The sequence below is a fragment of the Macaca thibetana genome, chromosome 19 (assembly GCF_024542745.1).
Source record: "Macaca thibetana thibetana isolate TM-01 chromosome 19, ASM2454274v1, whole genome shotgun sequence".
Classification (NCBI taxonomy): domain Eukaryota; kingdom Metazoa; phylum Chordata; class Mammalia; order Primates; family Cercopithecidae; genus Macaca; species Macaca thibetana.
Window position 1 is genome coordinate 12,997,096 of NC_065596.1, and position 13,240 is coordinate 13,010,335.

General features: G+C 54.0%; 2 protein-coding genes across 12 annotated transcripts; one reads left to right on the plus strand and one right to left on the minus strand.

Annotated features, from left to right (window-relative positions):
* Window positions 1–355: 355 nt before the first annotated feature.
* On the minus strand, window positions 356–9,123 carry CCDC159 (coiled-coil domain containing 159). Of its 11 annotated transcripts, XM_050770546.1 has the most exons (13): window positions 9,016–9,123; window positions 6,774–6,892; window positions 6,447–6,676; window positions 5,950–5,983; window positions 5,612–5,700; window positions 5,439–5,520; window positions 4,300–4,495; window positions 3,337–3,404; window positions 3,171–3,247; window positions 1,726–1,847; window positions 1,423–1,505; window positions 604–720; window positions 356–427 (listed from the first exon to the last, which is right to left on the minus strand). In XM_050770546.1, exons 1-13 carry the CDS (start codon window positions 9,024–9,026, stop codon window positions 423–425), a joined length of 1,233 nt encoding a protein of 410 aa, XP_050626503.1. In that variant the 5' UTR covers window positions 9,027–9,123; the 3' UTR covers window positions 356–422. The 11 variants fall into 11 exon arrangements, with proteins under 11 accessions (XP_050626503.1, XP_050626501.1, XP_050626502.1 ...); XM_050770544.1 differs by having other exon boundaries at window positions 356–720; XM_050770545.1 differs by having other exon boundaries at window positions 356–720; window positions 9,009–9,100.
* Window positions 9,124–9,973: 850 nt separating this feature from the next.
* On the plus strand, window positions 9,974–12,820 carry TMEM205 (transmembrane protein 205). The gene is made up of 3 exons (XM_050770863.1): window positions 9,974–10,076; window positions 10,177–10,340; window positions 12,478–12,820. The coding sequence occupies exons 1-3, from the start codon at window positions 9,977–9,979 to the stop codon at window positions 12,781–12,783; spliced, it is 570 nt and encodes a 189-aa protein (XP_050626820.1). The 5' UTR covers window positions 9,974–9,976; the 3' UTR covers window positions 12,784–12,820.
* The last annotated feature ends 420 nt before the right edge of the window (window positions 12,821–13,240 follow it).

Consider the following 13,240-nt stretch of genomic DNA (forward strand, 5'->3'; position numbering starts at 1 on the left):
GGGAGGACCCTGGGGTGGGCGGGGCTCCGAGGGTAATAGGAGGGCAGGGCTTCAGAGCATGTCCCTGGGCTGCGCCCCTCCCTCTCTGGGCCTCAGTTTCCCCATTCGCCAGGGCCCCCCAGAAAGGAAGGCTCTGTGGCCAGTGTGGAAGTCTGTCTGGCCTCTCATATCTGGACAGAATGACTCCTTGCCTTATCATATATTAAATCTGGCTTCAAATGTCCCCTGATTCCAAGCCCACACATCCCGAATGGCCCCTGGGGTCTTTACACCCCTCCCCCCCACCAATGAGGAGTAAACTGGGAGGGCAGGGGGATTCCTAGGCACAGGAAGCAGCAGGACTGACAGTCCGGGCTAGAGGAGGGTTTCGGCTAGTTTATTTTCTCTCTGGAGGGGTCTTCAGGGAGAGCAGTCCCGGCTGCTCAAGCTGTGGAGAGAGAGGGCGGGTCAGGGCCTGGCCAGGTCCAGGGGACTCCGGGGCTGCCAGTCAGGGATCTCATGCCCAGATCGGGATCTGGGCCTGTTCCAAGGGTCTAAACTGTGGGAGTCAAGGGCAGGTGAGGAGGGAAATGGGTGGAGGGGGGGACTGGGGAGGATCTGCACCGGGTGGGAAGGAGCGGCAGCTCTTGCTGAAAGGTGGCTGGGAGAGGTCCTGGTCAGAGTCGGAGTCAGAGTCCCAGGAGGCGAGTGGAGGGCTCAGGCACCGGTGCCCCTTATGGCCTGCAGGAGGGATAGGTACCCTGAATGTGACCCTTGAGTAACCCCCAAACATAGGCCCTGTGTCCCTTCATAGTATACCTCACTGATACTTAAACCATGACCCCCAAGTCCCTTGAATGTGATCTAATGTGACACCAAATTATGACTTCAATGACCCTTGAATTTTACCTGACTGACACTTTTTTCTGAGATGGGGTCTCGCTCTGTTGCCCAGGCTGCAGTGCAGTGGCGCGATTACGGCTCACTGCAGCCTCGACCTCCCAGGCTCAAGCGGTCCTTCTTTCTCAGTCTCCTGAGTAGCTGAGACTACAGGCATGCTCAGCTTCAGGTACACCATCACCCAGCTAGTTTTTACATTTTTTGAAGAGATGGGGTCTCACTGTGTTGCCCAGGCTGGCTTCAAACTCCTAGACTCAAGTAATCCTCCCACCTTGGTCTCCCAAAATATTAGGATTACAGGCATGAGCTACTGCATGGAGTCCCCGTGGACTCCTATAAGATCCAAGTGACTGAATGTGACCATGAATGACTCCTGGATGAAACCTCCAGTGACTCCTTAATGTGACCTCAGAACACTACTTAATGTGACCATAGAATAACACCCAACAGATGTGACTCCCAAATAGGCTCTCTGAACATAGTCCCCCTGAGTGAAGCTACACAATGACCTCCCACCCTTAAGCAATTCTCAGTCTCCCTCACCCCTGAGGCTTGAGGCCTTGGGACGGGCCCCCGAGCACATGGTGAGGCCGTCTATGGAGTTCTGCAGCACGTGCACAGCAGACCTGCAGGAAGATGAGGAGCTGGGGGCCCTGGGAGACTCCAGACTGCTCAGGGTGTGGACAGCAGTAGGGCTAAGGTTGGGGGCCGTGGTGGGGGTGAGTCCTAGGGGGTGAGGGAGGTCTGGACTCAGGTGGGCTCCAGATTCTGGTGGTCACTGCCAGATCCCGCTGGGGGAAGAGGTTCAGATGAGGGCTGGGGGTCAGACTGAAGGCTGAGCATCACCATATATCACTCAGTTCCTTCTGGAGGTCATCCTTCCAGCAGCCACTGGCTCCCTGCGGTGTCTCTTCAGTCTCCGGCCAGGCAGTTGTCTCATGACCCTGCTGCTTCATCTTGGTCAGGATCTGGGGTGGGGACGGATGAGAGAACGGCAATCATAATAATAATGACAATAGCGCCGGGCGCGGTGGCTCATGCCTGTAATCCCAGCACTTTGGGAGGCTGAGGCAGGCGGATCACGAGGTCAGGAGATTGAGACCATCCTGGCTAACATGGTGAAACCCCATCTCTACTAAAAATACAAAAAGTTTGCTGGGTATGGTGGTGGGCGCCTGTAATCCCAGCTACTCAGGAGGCTGAGGCAGGAGAATTGCTCGAACCCGGGAGGTGAAGGTTGCAGTGAGTTGAGATCGCACCATTGTACTCCAGCCTGGGTGACAAGCACGAAACTCCGTCTCAAAAAACAAAACAAAATAAATAATGATGACAATAGTAAAAAGTGACCACTATATAGCACTTAGTATATGCCAGGCTGCATTCAAGTGCATAATACTCAGCTAATACAGACACCTGATCAGGTAGGGATGAGTGGGGTTTTTTTGTTTTGTTTTTGTTTTTTGTCTTTTTTTGAGACAGGGTCTCACTCTGTTGCCCAGGCTAGAGTGCAGTACTATCAGGGCCCAATGCACCCTGAACCTCCAAGGCTCAAGCGATCCCCCTACCTCAGCCTTCTGAGTAGCTAGGTCTACAGGCATGTGCCACCACACCCTCTTGTTTCATTTTTTTTTGTTTGTTTTTTTTTGTTTTGTTTTTTTGTAGAGACAGGGTTTTATCATGTTGCCTAGGCTGGTCTTGAACTTCTGGGCTCAAGCAGTCCACCCACCTCAGCCTCCCAAAGTGCTGAGATAACAGGCATGAGCCACAGCACCCAACAAGATGAATTTTCTTTTTCTTTTTCTTTATTTTTTAAGATGGAGTTTCGCTCTTTTTGCCCAGGGTAGAGTGCAATGGCATGATTTTGGCTCACTGTAACCTCCGCCTCCTGGGTTCAAGCGATTCTCCATCCTCTGTCTCCTGAGTAGCTGGGATTACAGGCACACGCCACCATACCCGGGTAATTTTTGTATTATTAGAGACGGGGTTTCATCATGTTGGCCAGGCTGGTCTCGAACTTCTGACCTCGGGTGATCCACCCACTTCAGTCTCCCAAAGTGCTGGGATTACAGGCATGAGCCACCGCACCCAGCCAAGATGAATTATTATTACACCCATTATACAGATGAAGAAACTGAGGCTCAGAGAGGTCAAGTGTCTTGCCCACAGTCACGCAGCAGTGAGTGGCAGAGCTGAGATTTGAATCCAGGCTCCAATCTCATGGTGGAAGCTGGCTGAAATCCCCATCCCTCTGTCTCCCACTCTTCCCCAGGGTCCCCATCTCCTGCACTCACTTTGCGGCATTTCACCTGCGTTTTCTGCATTTTCTGAATGTTCACCAGGTTCTCTGAGATCTCATCCTCCTGCGCCTCTGTGGAGGGAGGGGGCTCAGGGGGACGGGGGGCTGAAGAAGGAACCCCACCCCCCACCCGCCACCGGATGTGGGCTCCAGGCACTCACGGAGCTTCTGATAGATGAAGGTCACCTCCTCCCGCACCAGTTCCAGTTCCTCCCACAGGAACTTCTTGCTGAGGGGACAGTGCAGCCTAGACTTGTACTCCCTGCCTGGCCCCTGATGTCCCTCCCTCCACCCATCCTCCCAAGCTCTGTCCCCCCCCACATCCCTGCCCTTTTTCCCTCCCCTTCTACAATCCCCCTACCCTCATCCCCATCCTCTCCTTCTGATCCCCAGCCTCCCATTCTCTCAGCCTCTCCCACCCCACTCAGCCTCCTATCACCTGGCCTCCACCTCCCCACCTCCTGTCCCCAACTTTCTACACCACCAGCCTCCTGTCCTCTCAGTCTTTCCTGCCATCCCCCCTTCTGATCCCCTGGCCTCCTTTTCCATCCCACCTCCAGCTTTCTGTCTTCCCTGCCTTCTGGCCTCTCAGTTTCCCACTCCCCCGCCCCCACAAGCCACCTGTCTCCCCTGAGCCTCTCCTCCTCTCCTCTTTTTTTTTTTTTTTTTTTTTTTTTTTTTTTGAGACAGAGTCTCACTCTGCTGCCCAGGCGCCCAGGCTGGAGTGCAGTGGTGTGATCTCGGCTCACTGCAACCTCTGCCTCCTGGGTTCCAGCGATTCTCCTGCTTCAGCTTCCCAAGTATCTGGAATTACAGGCACCCGCCACCATGCCCGACTAATTTTTGTATTTTTAGTAGAGATGGGGTTTCACCATGTTGGCCAGGCTGGTCTCGAACTCCTGACCTCAAGTGATCCGCCCATCTTAGCTTCCCAAAGTGCTGGGATTACAGGCATGAACCACCACACCCGGCCTCATCCCCTCTTCTTGTTCCTCAGGCTTTCCACCATCCCTCAGTCCCCCTCCCCCAGGCGTCTGCCATTTCCCCCATCCAGCCTCCATTCCCCAGTTCTGGGTCTCCCTTCCCTCCCATGGACTCCAGGCTGCCCTCCCGCCATCCCCCACCTGTCCCGGATTTCCTGGGCCAGCAGCTGCAGGCAGCGAGTGGTGCGGGCCCGCTGCACCTCCTCAGTGTCACGCAGGGTCTTCTCCAGCCCCTGCAGGCCTTGGGCCAGGGCCCCATACAGCTCCTGCTGGCCCTGCTCCATGCCCCTCTTGTGCCTCTCCTTCTCTCCCTGGCGGCCTGTGGGGCTCAGCACCTCTGCAGAGAGTGTGGGACCTTGACTGAGCCCTGATCCCACCCAGAACCCAGCTTGTCCTAATCTTGACCCAGAACCCAGACTCTCCCAATTTCTCTCACCCTGGCCTGGCCCAGCTGATCCCAACAGGACCAGCTTCCAGCCTGACTTTTTTTTTTTTTTTTTTTTTTTGAGACGGAGTCTTGCTTTGTCTCCCAGGCTGGAGTGCAGTGGTGTGATGTCATCTCGGCGTACTGCAACCTCCGCCTCGCAGAAAGCAATTCTCCTTTCTCAGCCTCCTGAGCGGCTGGGACTACAGATGCACACCACCATGCCTGGCTAATTTTTGTATTTTTAGTAGAGATGGGGTTTCACCATATTGGTCAGTCTGGTCTCGAACTCCTGACCTCAGGTGATCCTTCTGTCTTGGCTTCCCAAAGTGCTGGGATTACAGCAGTGAGTGACCGCACCCGGCCTTTTTTTTCCCTTTCTTTCTTTTTTTTTTTTTTTTGAGACAGAGTCTCGCTTTGTCGCCCAGGCTGGAGTGCAGTGGCCGAATCTCAGCTCACTGCAAGCTCCGCCTCCCGGGTTCATGCCATTCTCCTGCCTCGGCCCCCCGAGTAGCTGAGACTACAGGCGCCCGCCACCTCGCCCGGCTAGTTTTTTTGTATTTTTTAGTAGAGACGGGGTTTTACCGTGTTAGCCAGGATGGTCTCCATCTCCTGACCTCGTGATCTGCCCGTCTCGGCCTCCCAAAGTGCTGGGATTGCAGGCTTGAGCCACCGCACTGGGCCTCTTTTTTTTTTTTTTTTTAAGTAGATATGGGGTTTCACCATGTTGCCCAGGCTGGTCTCAAACTCCTGACCTCAAGTGATTCACCCTCTTTGGCCTCCCCAAATGCTGGGATTACAGGTGTGAGCCACCATGCCTGGCCTAGCCTGACCTTGATTTCTGGCCAGTCCTCACCTTCAAGCTGCTGAATCTTGATTTGCTGCAAGCAGCTCTCCTTCTCCAACATGGTCACTGAGTGGTTCAGGAACTCGAAAGCCTGGGGGAAAGAGGTCAGCCTTGGGGTGGGAGGAAGGAGGGCAGGGCAAGGAGAAAGAGAGGTTGCTGGGGGCAGGGCCAAGGCGGTTCACCTTGGTCTGGGCCTGTAGCTGGCTCTTGAGTGACTCAAGTTCACATCGCAGGAGCTTCTGGGAGTCGGGAATCATCACAATGGTCTTGGCTGTGGGCAGAGGACAGGGTGAGCCAGGGCTGTAAGGGGTGGGGTCTGGGGCAAGGGCAGGGCAGAGGTCAGCAGAGGCTCAGAGTAGCAGTAGGGACGGGGGTAAGATATGGAACAGGGTCCCACTCAGTCTTGGGCAGGAGTGAATGGGTGACCATGGCAGGGGGTCAGCTGATGCTGGGGCAGAGGGTAGAGGTGGAAACCAGCAGGTCTTCCCCACACAGTTTCGTTGGAAAGGAGATTTCTCACCTTTGACTTTGGAGGAGCTGGTCTCCAAGGGCTTCTAGGGAAGAGAGATGAGATGGGAGGAGAAATTTGTACCTGAGCTGCCTGCTTGCTAACCTCAACCCAGTTTGGAGGGCTGGACAAAAGTTGGATCTCCTCGGTTCTGGGTGTCCCAAACCACAAGTACAGGCAAAGCTCCACTCCGGGCATATTCATGCACCTCCCCCTTGGGCTACACATACTACACTTGCTCAGAAGTGCACTTATGTGGCTGAGAGACAATCACAGTCAAATCCCCATGGAAGACACACAACCACACTCTTTCTTTCCATCCATTTCTTCCTCCATTCAAGACTTGCTTAGTGAGGGCCTGCTGAGTGCCAGGCGCTGTTCTAGGTGCTGAAGAAACACAGTGGATGTGTTCATGGGAGTCCCTCTGCCCTACAGCCCCTTCCCTAAGCCCCACAGCAGTAGATTGCGGTGGTTTTTGGCATTGAAGGGGTTTCCCGGGTGGGGGTGACCTTAGCTACGTTGTGATGCCTCTTCAAAACGTCCTGGTCATTACAGCACTCCTTCTGCAGGTCTGGATTGGGGGAGGGGGTAGCCTCATGTGGCGGAGGCCCCGAGCCCCACCCTGGCCTGCAGTCTGCACTCTTCACTGTGTCCCCAGAAGCAGGACGTCCCAAGGTCTCTGGCTCTGGGGTTCTGGACCAATGAGCTGTACGCTCCAGAGCCTTGTCCGAGGAGAAGCCTAGGGGTGAGGGCTTCCTTGAGGGACAATGCAGGGCACTCCTCACATTCCCAGCCCCTCCCAGTGTCCCCAGCCCTATGGCAGCCCCCCAACGAACCCCAGTACTTGTCACACTTCACGTTAGCAGGCAAACACACGCTGGAGGATGAGGGAGGTGAGTAGAGGCAGGACGCAGAGTAGTCAGGGTCCCGGGGTAGGCCGGCCAAAAGAGGGTCGCTGTGAGTAGGGAAGCAGGGGCTGCTTTGAGATAAGTCCCCATGTCCCCAGTGCCCCCAGACCCTCCCTGACATGCCAGAGAGGCCTCAGCCCTAAACTCAAGGCTTCTCAGTTATGGTAGGAGCCAAAGCTGGATGAAAGATGATCCCAAGGCTAGGCGCAGCCAGCAGTGATGGCTCACACCTGTAATCCCAGCACTTTGGGAGGCCAAGGAGGGAGGACCACTTGAGGTCAGGAGTTCAAGACCAGCGTGGCCAACATGGTGAAACCACATTTCTACTAAAAATACAAAAACTAGCTGGGCGTGGCAATGGGCGCCTGTAATCCCAGCTACTCAGGAGGCTGAGGCAGGAGAATCGCTTGAACCCGGGAGGGTGGAGGTTGCAGTGAGCCGAGATTGCACCACTGCACTCCAGCCTGGGCAACACAGTGAGACTTGGTCTCCAGAAATAAAAAACAACAAAAAAAGATTATCCCAGCCCCAAAGTTTGGGCTGGGCAGTGAGAAGGACCAAGAAGGCCCCAAAGAAAAAAATCAGGCCTCAGAAGAGTTCAAAGAAAAAAGGGACCTTGACATTGGCTTAAAGGAAGGGCTTTCCTGGCAGGCAACAGTATGTGCAAAAGCTTGGAGGTGTGGAACCACATGCTCTATGCTGGTAAATTCATGACGGCTGAATCGAGGTCCAAGAGGAAGCAGCAGGAGGTTAGCAGAGCAGCTCCAGTAAGGTATTGATGGCCAAGCCAGGAACTTGGACCTGGCCCCACAGGTGAATGCCAGCCATAGAGTGTGAGCAGGAGAGGCAGGGCATATCTGTTCAATAGATGTTAGCTGAACTGGGGCCCAGGCCTGCGCTAGAAGAGGCTGGGAACAGGAAACAGCTGAGCTCTGGGTCTCACTTCCAACTCCCCTCCCCCTCTAGTATAGCCAGATATGGCACAGATGGAGATATCTGGGGCAGGTCTGCCTGGAGGAATTTCTAGGTGAAAGGCACCTTGCCCTGAGTCACACTCAGTCTCTTCCCCCAAATCCTCTAGACCTTTCTCTTCTGTCGCCCTTGCCAGGCCCTCTGCCTGATTCAGTCGACCTGGAAGACTCCTACACGCTCTTCAAAACTCTACTCAGGCTGGGCGTGGTGGCTCACACCTGTAATCCTAGCACTTTGGGAGGCCAAGGCAGGTGGATCACCTGAGGTCAGGAGTTCGAGACCAGCCTGACCAACATGGAGAAACCTCGTCTCTACTAAAAATACAAAATTAGCCAGGTGTGGTGGCGCATGCCTGTAATCTCAGCTACTTGGGAGGCTGAGGCAGGAGAGTCGCTTGAACCTCGAAGGCGGAGGTTGCAGTGAGCCTAGATCATGCCATTGTGCTCCAACCTGGGCAACAAGAGCGAAACTCTGTCTCAAACACAAACAAACAAACAAACACTATTCAGCATATCTTCGGTAAAATCTTCCTTAATCCTTTTTTAGGCTCCTATTTTCTGAGCACCTAATTGAGTGCCGGGCATCCCCTAAGCATTCACTGTATCTTGACACACAGCCTGTGATGTACACGTTTTTCTTCTGCCTGAAATGTCCTAAGCTGCCCCTCCGCGAGTCACTGCCTCAGGAAGGTCCTCACTTCCAGGCGCAGCAGAGTATGGCGGTTAAGCAGGGAAACTCTCTGGCTAGATGGCCTAGGTTCAGATCCTAGCTCTGTCCCTTCCAGCTGCGTAATACTGGTCTCGTTACTGAACCTCTCCCTGCCTCAGTGTCCCCAACTATAAAAACGAGATGTCATAACATTCACCTTACTGGGATGTTGTGATTAAATAAATTAATCCATGCCAGTGCCTGGTATAGAGTAATGGGAAGCTGTGTTTGCTCTGGAATGTCACGCTGAGAACCTGGGACTTAGGGACCATAGGAAGCCTGGGAGGCTTGGAGGGGAAAAGGAGAGGCATTTGGGAGCCAGTTTAGGTCCCCAGTCGTGCCTCCTCTCTCCCCGTCCCATCCGGTTGTTGCTTCCGCGTCCCTCCTGGGAGAATTATTTAGGGAAGGGGGCGGGGTCATCATCCTGGTTCCGCCCCCTGGGTTGTGAATTCTGCACCCGCCAGGCTCCAGAACCCCACCTACCACATACCACCTGTTCATGCTCTCCCATCAGGGACCACGAAGCCAGTCCTCAGCCGTGACGCTGAATTTTGATCCCGCGGGGACACCATCGCGTTAAAACGCTCAGAGGCTGAAGGAGTCACAGAGAGGGGTGTGGCCGGCATTTTAGTTCCGCCCCTGCCAGAGTAGCTGAAGGCCTCATTGGCGCCTTCACGCTTCAGCAGCGCTTAGTAGCCGCGGTGTAATTGGATAAAAGCCCGTGGAGGGGGCGGGATCCCAGGGGGGGATTCTACGATTAGTCAATACCCAAGAGGGCGGGATAGAAAGGTGCAGATCTACGATCCGATTGGTTTCAGGCTCAGCTGGGAGGCGGGACGAATTATTGGGGGAAACCCACGAGGGGACGCGGCGGAGGAGGGTCGCTGTCCACCCGGGGGCGTGGGAGTGAGGTACCGAATTCAGCCCATTTGGCCCCGACGCCTCTGTTCTCGGAATCCGGGTGCTGCGGGTTGAGGTCTTGGTTCCTAACGGTGGGATCGGTGTCCTCGGGATGAGATTTGGGGTTTCCTCGGGGTTTTGGGGATCTTCACCTAATATCCGGGATTAATTTATGAGAAAAGTGGTCTTGGATGTCAGAACTGGATCCCTGGGGTGATGTTTGGGAATTAGTGGAGTGATCTCTGAAGACCTAGGGCTATGAGCTGGAGCTGCTGGGGCTGAAATTTGGGGGCCTCTGAAGTGGCATGGAGATTGAGGTCCAGAGAGCCTGAGAGCTTGAGGGCTGACATTTGGAGAGATGGGGTCGAGGGTTGTTTTTGGGCCTTGACTGCTTTGGGCCTTTCTCACTCTCATTCCTGGGCTGCTTTGCCAGAATCTCTGCCGGATTGGCCGTAACCCTGTCCCCGAGCAGGTTCACAGGGTCTGAAGGCCACGCACGAGGCAAAGGTAAAGTTCTGAGCCACCCGGTGCCTCCTTCCCAGGACTGCAAGATGGAGGAAGGCGGGAACCTAGGAGGCCTGATTAAGATGGTCCATCTACTGGTCTTGTCAGGTGCCTGGGGCATGCAAATGTGGGTGACCTTCGTCTCAGGTAGGGACCCTCAGCTTGGATGTCATGGGGACCTGGGGTGGGGACAGAAATAAGAGGGCGGTAAGTGCTCTAACACCCCTGTGGTCCCCGTATCCTGCAGGCTTCCTGCTTTTCCGAGGCCTTCCCCGACATACCTTCGGACTAGCGCAGAGCAAACTCTTCCCCTTCTACTTCCACATCTCCATGGGCTGTGCCTTCATCAACCTCTGCATCTTGGCTTCACAGCATGCCTGGGCTCAGCTCACATTCTGGGAGGCCAGCCAGGTACGTGACTTTGAGTGCCACTGCCCTCTGGAGACTTATTCCCAGGACCCCAATGAGCGCCTATGGCTACACCTTTTCCAGGGAAAAAAAAAAAAAAAAAAGTCCAGGCATGGTGGCTCACGCCTGTAATCCCAGCACTTTGGGAAGCCGAGGTGGGTGGATCACGAGGTCAGGAGTTCAAGACCAGCCTGACCAACATGGTGAAACCCCGTCTCTACTAAAAATACAAAAAAATTAGCCAGGCATGGTGGTGTGCACCTGTAATCCCAGCTACTCAGGAGGCTGAGGCAGGAGAATTGCTTGAACCCGGGAGGCAGAGGTTGCAGTGAGCCAAGATCACGCCACTGCAATCCAGCCTAGGTGACAAAGCAAGACTCTGTCTCAAAAAAATAAAAGGAAAGGAGAGGAGAGGAGAGGAAAGGAGAAGGGAGGGTAGGGGAGGGTAGGGAAGAGGAGGGGAGCCCCTTCTTCCTGGTAGATACAAAGCTGGGCTCTGGATACCCTTGAGCAGTGCACAGCCTATACAACAGTCCTCAGCAGCCCTGTCTATCCCCCAGCATCTCCCCAATAGCTGCTGTTCCCTCTCCTCCCGCTGGCTGGGCCTGCTGCCAAGCTGTGGTGACTCAGCTGAGCTGGTACATTGACCCCAGTTTATTGTTTAAAAACCAGCCCAACCGGGAATTTACGGTTTCCTACTGCCTTCCACACATTTTTCTGGCCACAAGGCAAGAAACTATCTCTGCATCTCAGATTTCTCTACTCTGGCCTTCCCTTGCCTGCGTTATGTTCTATAGATGTGGGCAAGTGAGATCTGACAGGTGTTTCAAGAATAATCTCATAGAGACAGGAGGGGATTATGGGTAATTAGAACTTCACAGACTTTTTTTTTCTTTCTTTTATTTATTTATTTTAATGAAACAGGCTCAGAAGTTATTCAAATACTTAAAAAAATAGAGATGGAATTATAGCAATGTGAGAATGGCAAAAACAGTTTTCTTAACCAAAAAAATAGGGAGACCGGGTACAGTGGCTTATGCCTGTAATCCCAGCACTTTGGGAGGCCGAGGTGGGCAGATCACGAGGTCAGGAGATGGAGACCATCCTGGCCAACATGGTGAAACCCCGTCTTTACTAAGTAAACTACAAAAATTAACTGGGTGGCGTGCACCTGTAATCCCAGCTATTTGGGAGGCTGAGGCAGGAGAATCACTTGAATCCGGGAAGTGGAGATTGCAGTGAGCCGAGTTCATGCCACTGCACTCCAACCTGGGCAACAAGAGTGAAACTCAGTCTCAGGGAAAAAAAAAAAAAAAAGGAGATGAGGGTCTTGCTGTGTTGTTTGTTCAGGCTGGTCTTGAACTCCTGGCCTCAAGGGATGATCCCACCCCTATCTCTAAAAGCACCAGGATTACAGATTACAGGCTTGAGCCACCATGCCTGCCTTCAAAGACTTTTTGTTTTGTTTTGTTTGTTTTTGAGACAGAGTCTTGTTCTGTCATCCAGGTTGCAGTGCAGTGGTGCAATCTCGGCTCACTGCAACCTCTCCCTCCCGGGTTCAAGCAATTCTCATGCCTCAGCCTCCTGAGTAGCTGGGATTACAGGGGGACAGCCCCCACACCTGGCTCATTTTTGTAGTTTTAGTAGAGATGGGGTTTTGCCCATGTTGCCCAGACTGGTCTTGAACTCCTGGCCTCAAGTGATCCACCCACCTCAGCCTCCCAAAGCACTGGGACTATAGGCGTGAGCCACTGTGCCCAGCCACTCAAAGACTTTATTCACTCTCTGTGGGTCCAATGTCAGCTTCTGGGGTCTGGGCTGTGGCCACTGAGGAAGGAGATCCTGCCCTGGGGACTTCCAGTCTGAGTATCAGAAGAGAGGAGGCTCGGGAGGTTTTGGGGGGAATAGAGGAGGTGGGGATAGAGCTTTTCCTTCAGAGCGACCAGTTTCAGAGTAGAAGAGCTGGAACTCTGCTTTGGGTCCCTCAGTCTGGGTTCAAGGAAAGAGGGGGAGGCAGGCTTTTTGATCCAGTGCTGTCCCCACCCCCACCCCTGTGCTGTCGGGGATACAGAAAGCCCCTCCCTAGGGCCTCTCTGGCCTCCCAGGCACGGCTCACCTTCTCTTCTGCTGTCCCTGCCAGCTTTACCTGCTGTTCCTGAGCCTCACGCTGGCCACTGTCAACGCCCGCTGGCTGGAGCCCCGCACCACAGCTGCCATGTGGGCCCTGCAAACCGTGGAGAAGGAGCGAGGCCTGGGTGGGGAGGTACCAGGCAGCCACCAGGGTCCCGATCCCTACCGCCAGCTGCGAGAGAAGGACCCCAAATACAGTGCTCTCCGCCAGAATTTCTTCCGCTACCATGGGCTGTCCTCTCTTTGCAATCTGGGCTGCGTCCTGAGCAATGGGCTCTGTCTCGCCGGCCTTGCCCTGGAAATAAGGAGCCTCTAGCATGGGCCCTGCATGCTAATAAATGCTTCTTCAGAAATGGCTGCTGTCTCTTTTTTTTTCACCCCCATGAGAAGCAGGGGGAGGGGCAGGCAAGGGTGGAGCCAGGGGCCTCAGGTTCCCCATTCATGAAGCATGATGATTTGGAGTGTCAGCCATTTTAGCCTATAAGCCTCTCCTATAATGATGCCCATTTATTGAGCACCTGCTGTATACCAGACATGTTGTTAACCACTGACATATGTATTATTTGTTTTGTTTTGTTTTGTTTTGAGACGGAGTTTCACTCTTGTTGCCCAGGCTGGAGTACAGTGGTGCGATCTCAGCTCACTGCAATCTCTGCCTCTGGGTTCAAGTGATTCTCCTGCCTCAGCCTCCTGAGTAGCTGGGATTACAGGCATGTGCCACCATGCCTGGCTAATTTTTCGTATTTTTACTAGAGACTGGGTTTCTCCATGTT

What these genes read in the sequence shown, in the direction of transcription:
- CCDC159 (XM_050770544.1), bottom strand. An exon ending in GAAGTGTGACAAGTACTGGG is followed by an intron (nt 6,677 to 6,773) that starts GTTCGTTGGGGG and finishes CCTCACCCCTAG; the next exon opens with GCTTCTCCTCGGACAAGGCT. An exon ending in AAGGAACTGAGTGATATATG is followed by an intron (nt 1,506 to 1,725) that starts GTGATGCTCAGC and finishes ATCTTCCTGCAG; the next exon opens with GTCTGCTGTGCACGTGCTGC.
- TMEM205 (XM_050770863.1), top strand. Translation starts at nt 9,977, where the DNA reads ATGGAGGAAGGCGGGAACCTAGGAGGCCTGATTAAGATGGTCCATCTA. An exon ending in GTGGGTGACCTTCGTCTCAG is followed by an intron (nt 10,077 to 10,176) that starts GTAGGGACCCTC and finishes CGTATCCTGCAG; the next exon opens with GCTTCCTGCTTTTCCGAGGC. An exon ending in CATTCTGGGAGGCCAGCCAG is followed by an intron (nt 10,341 to 12,477) that starts GTACGTGACTTT and finishes TGTCCCTGCCAG; the next exon opens with CTTTACCTGCTGTTCCTGAG.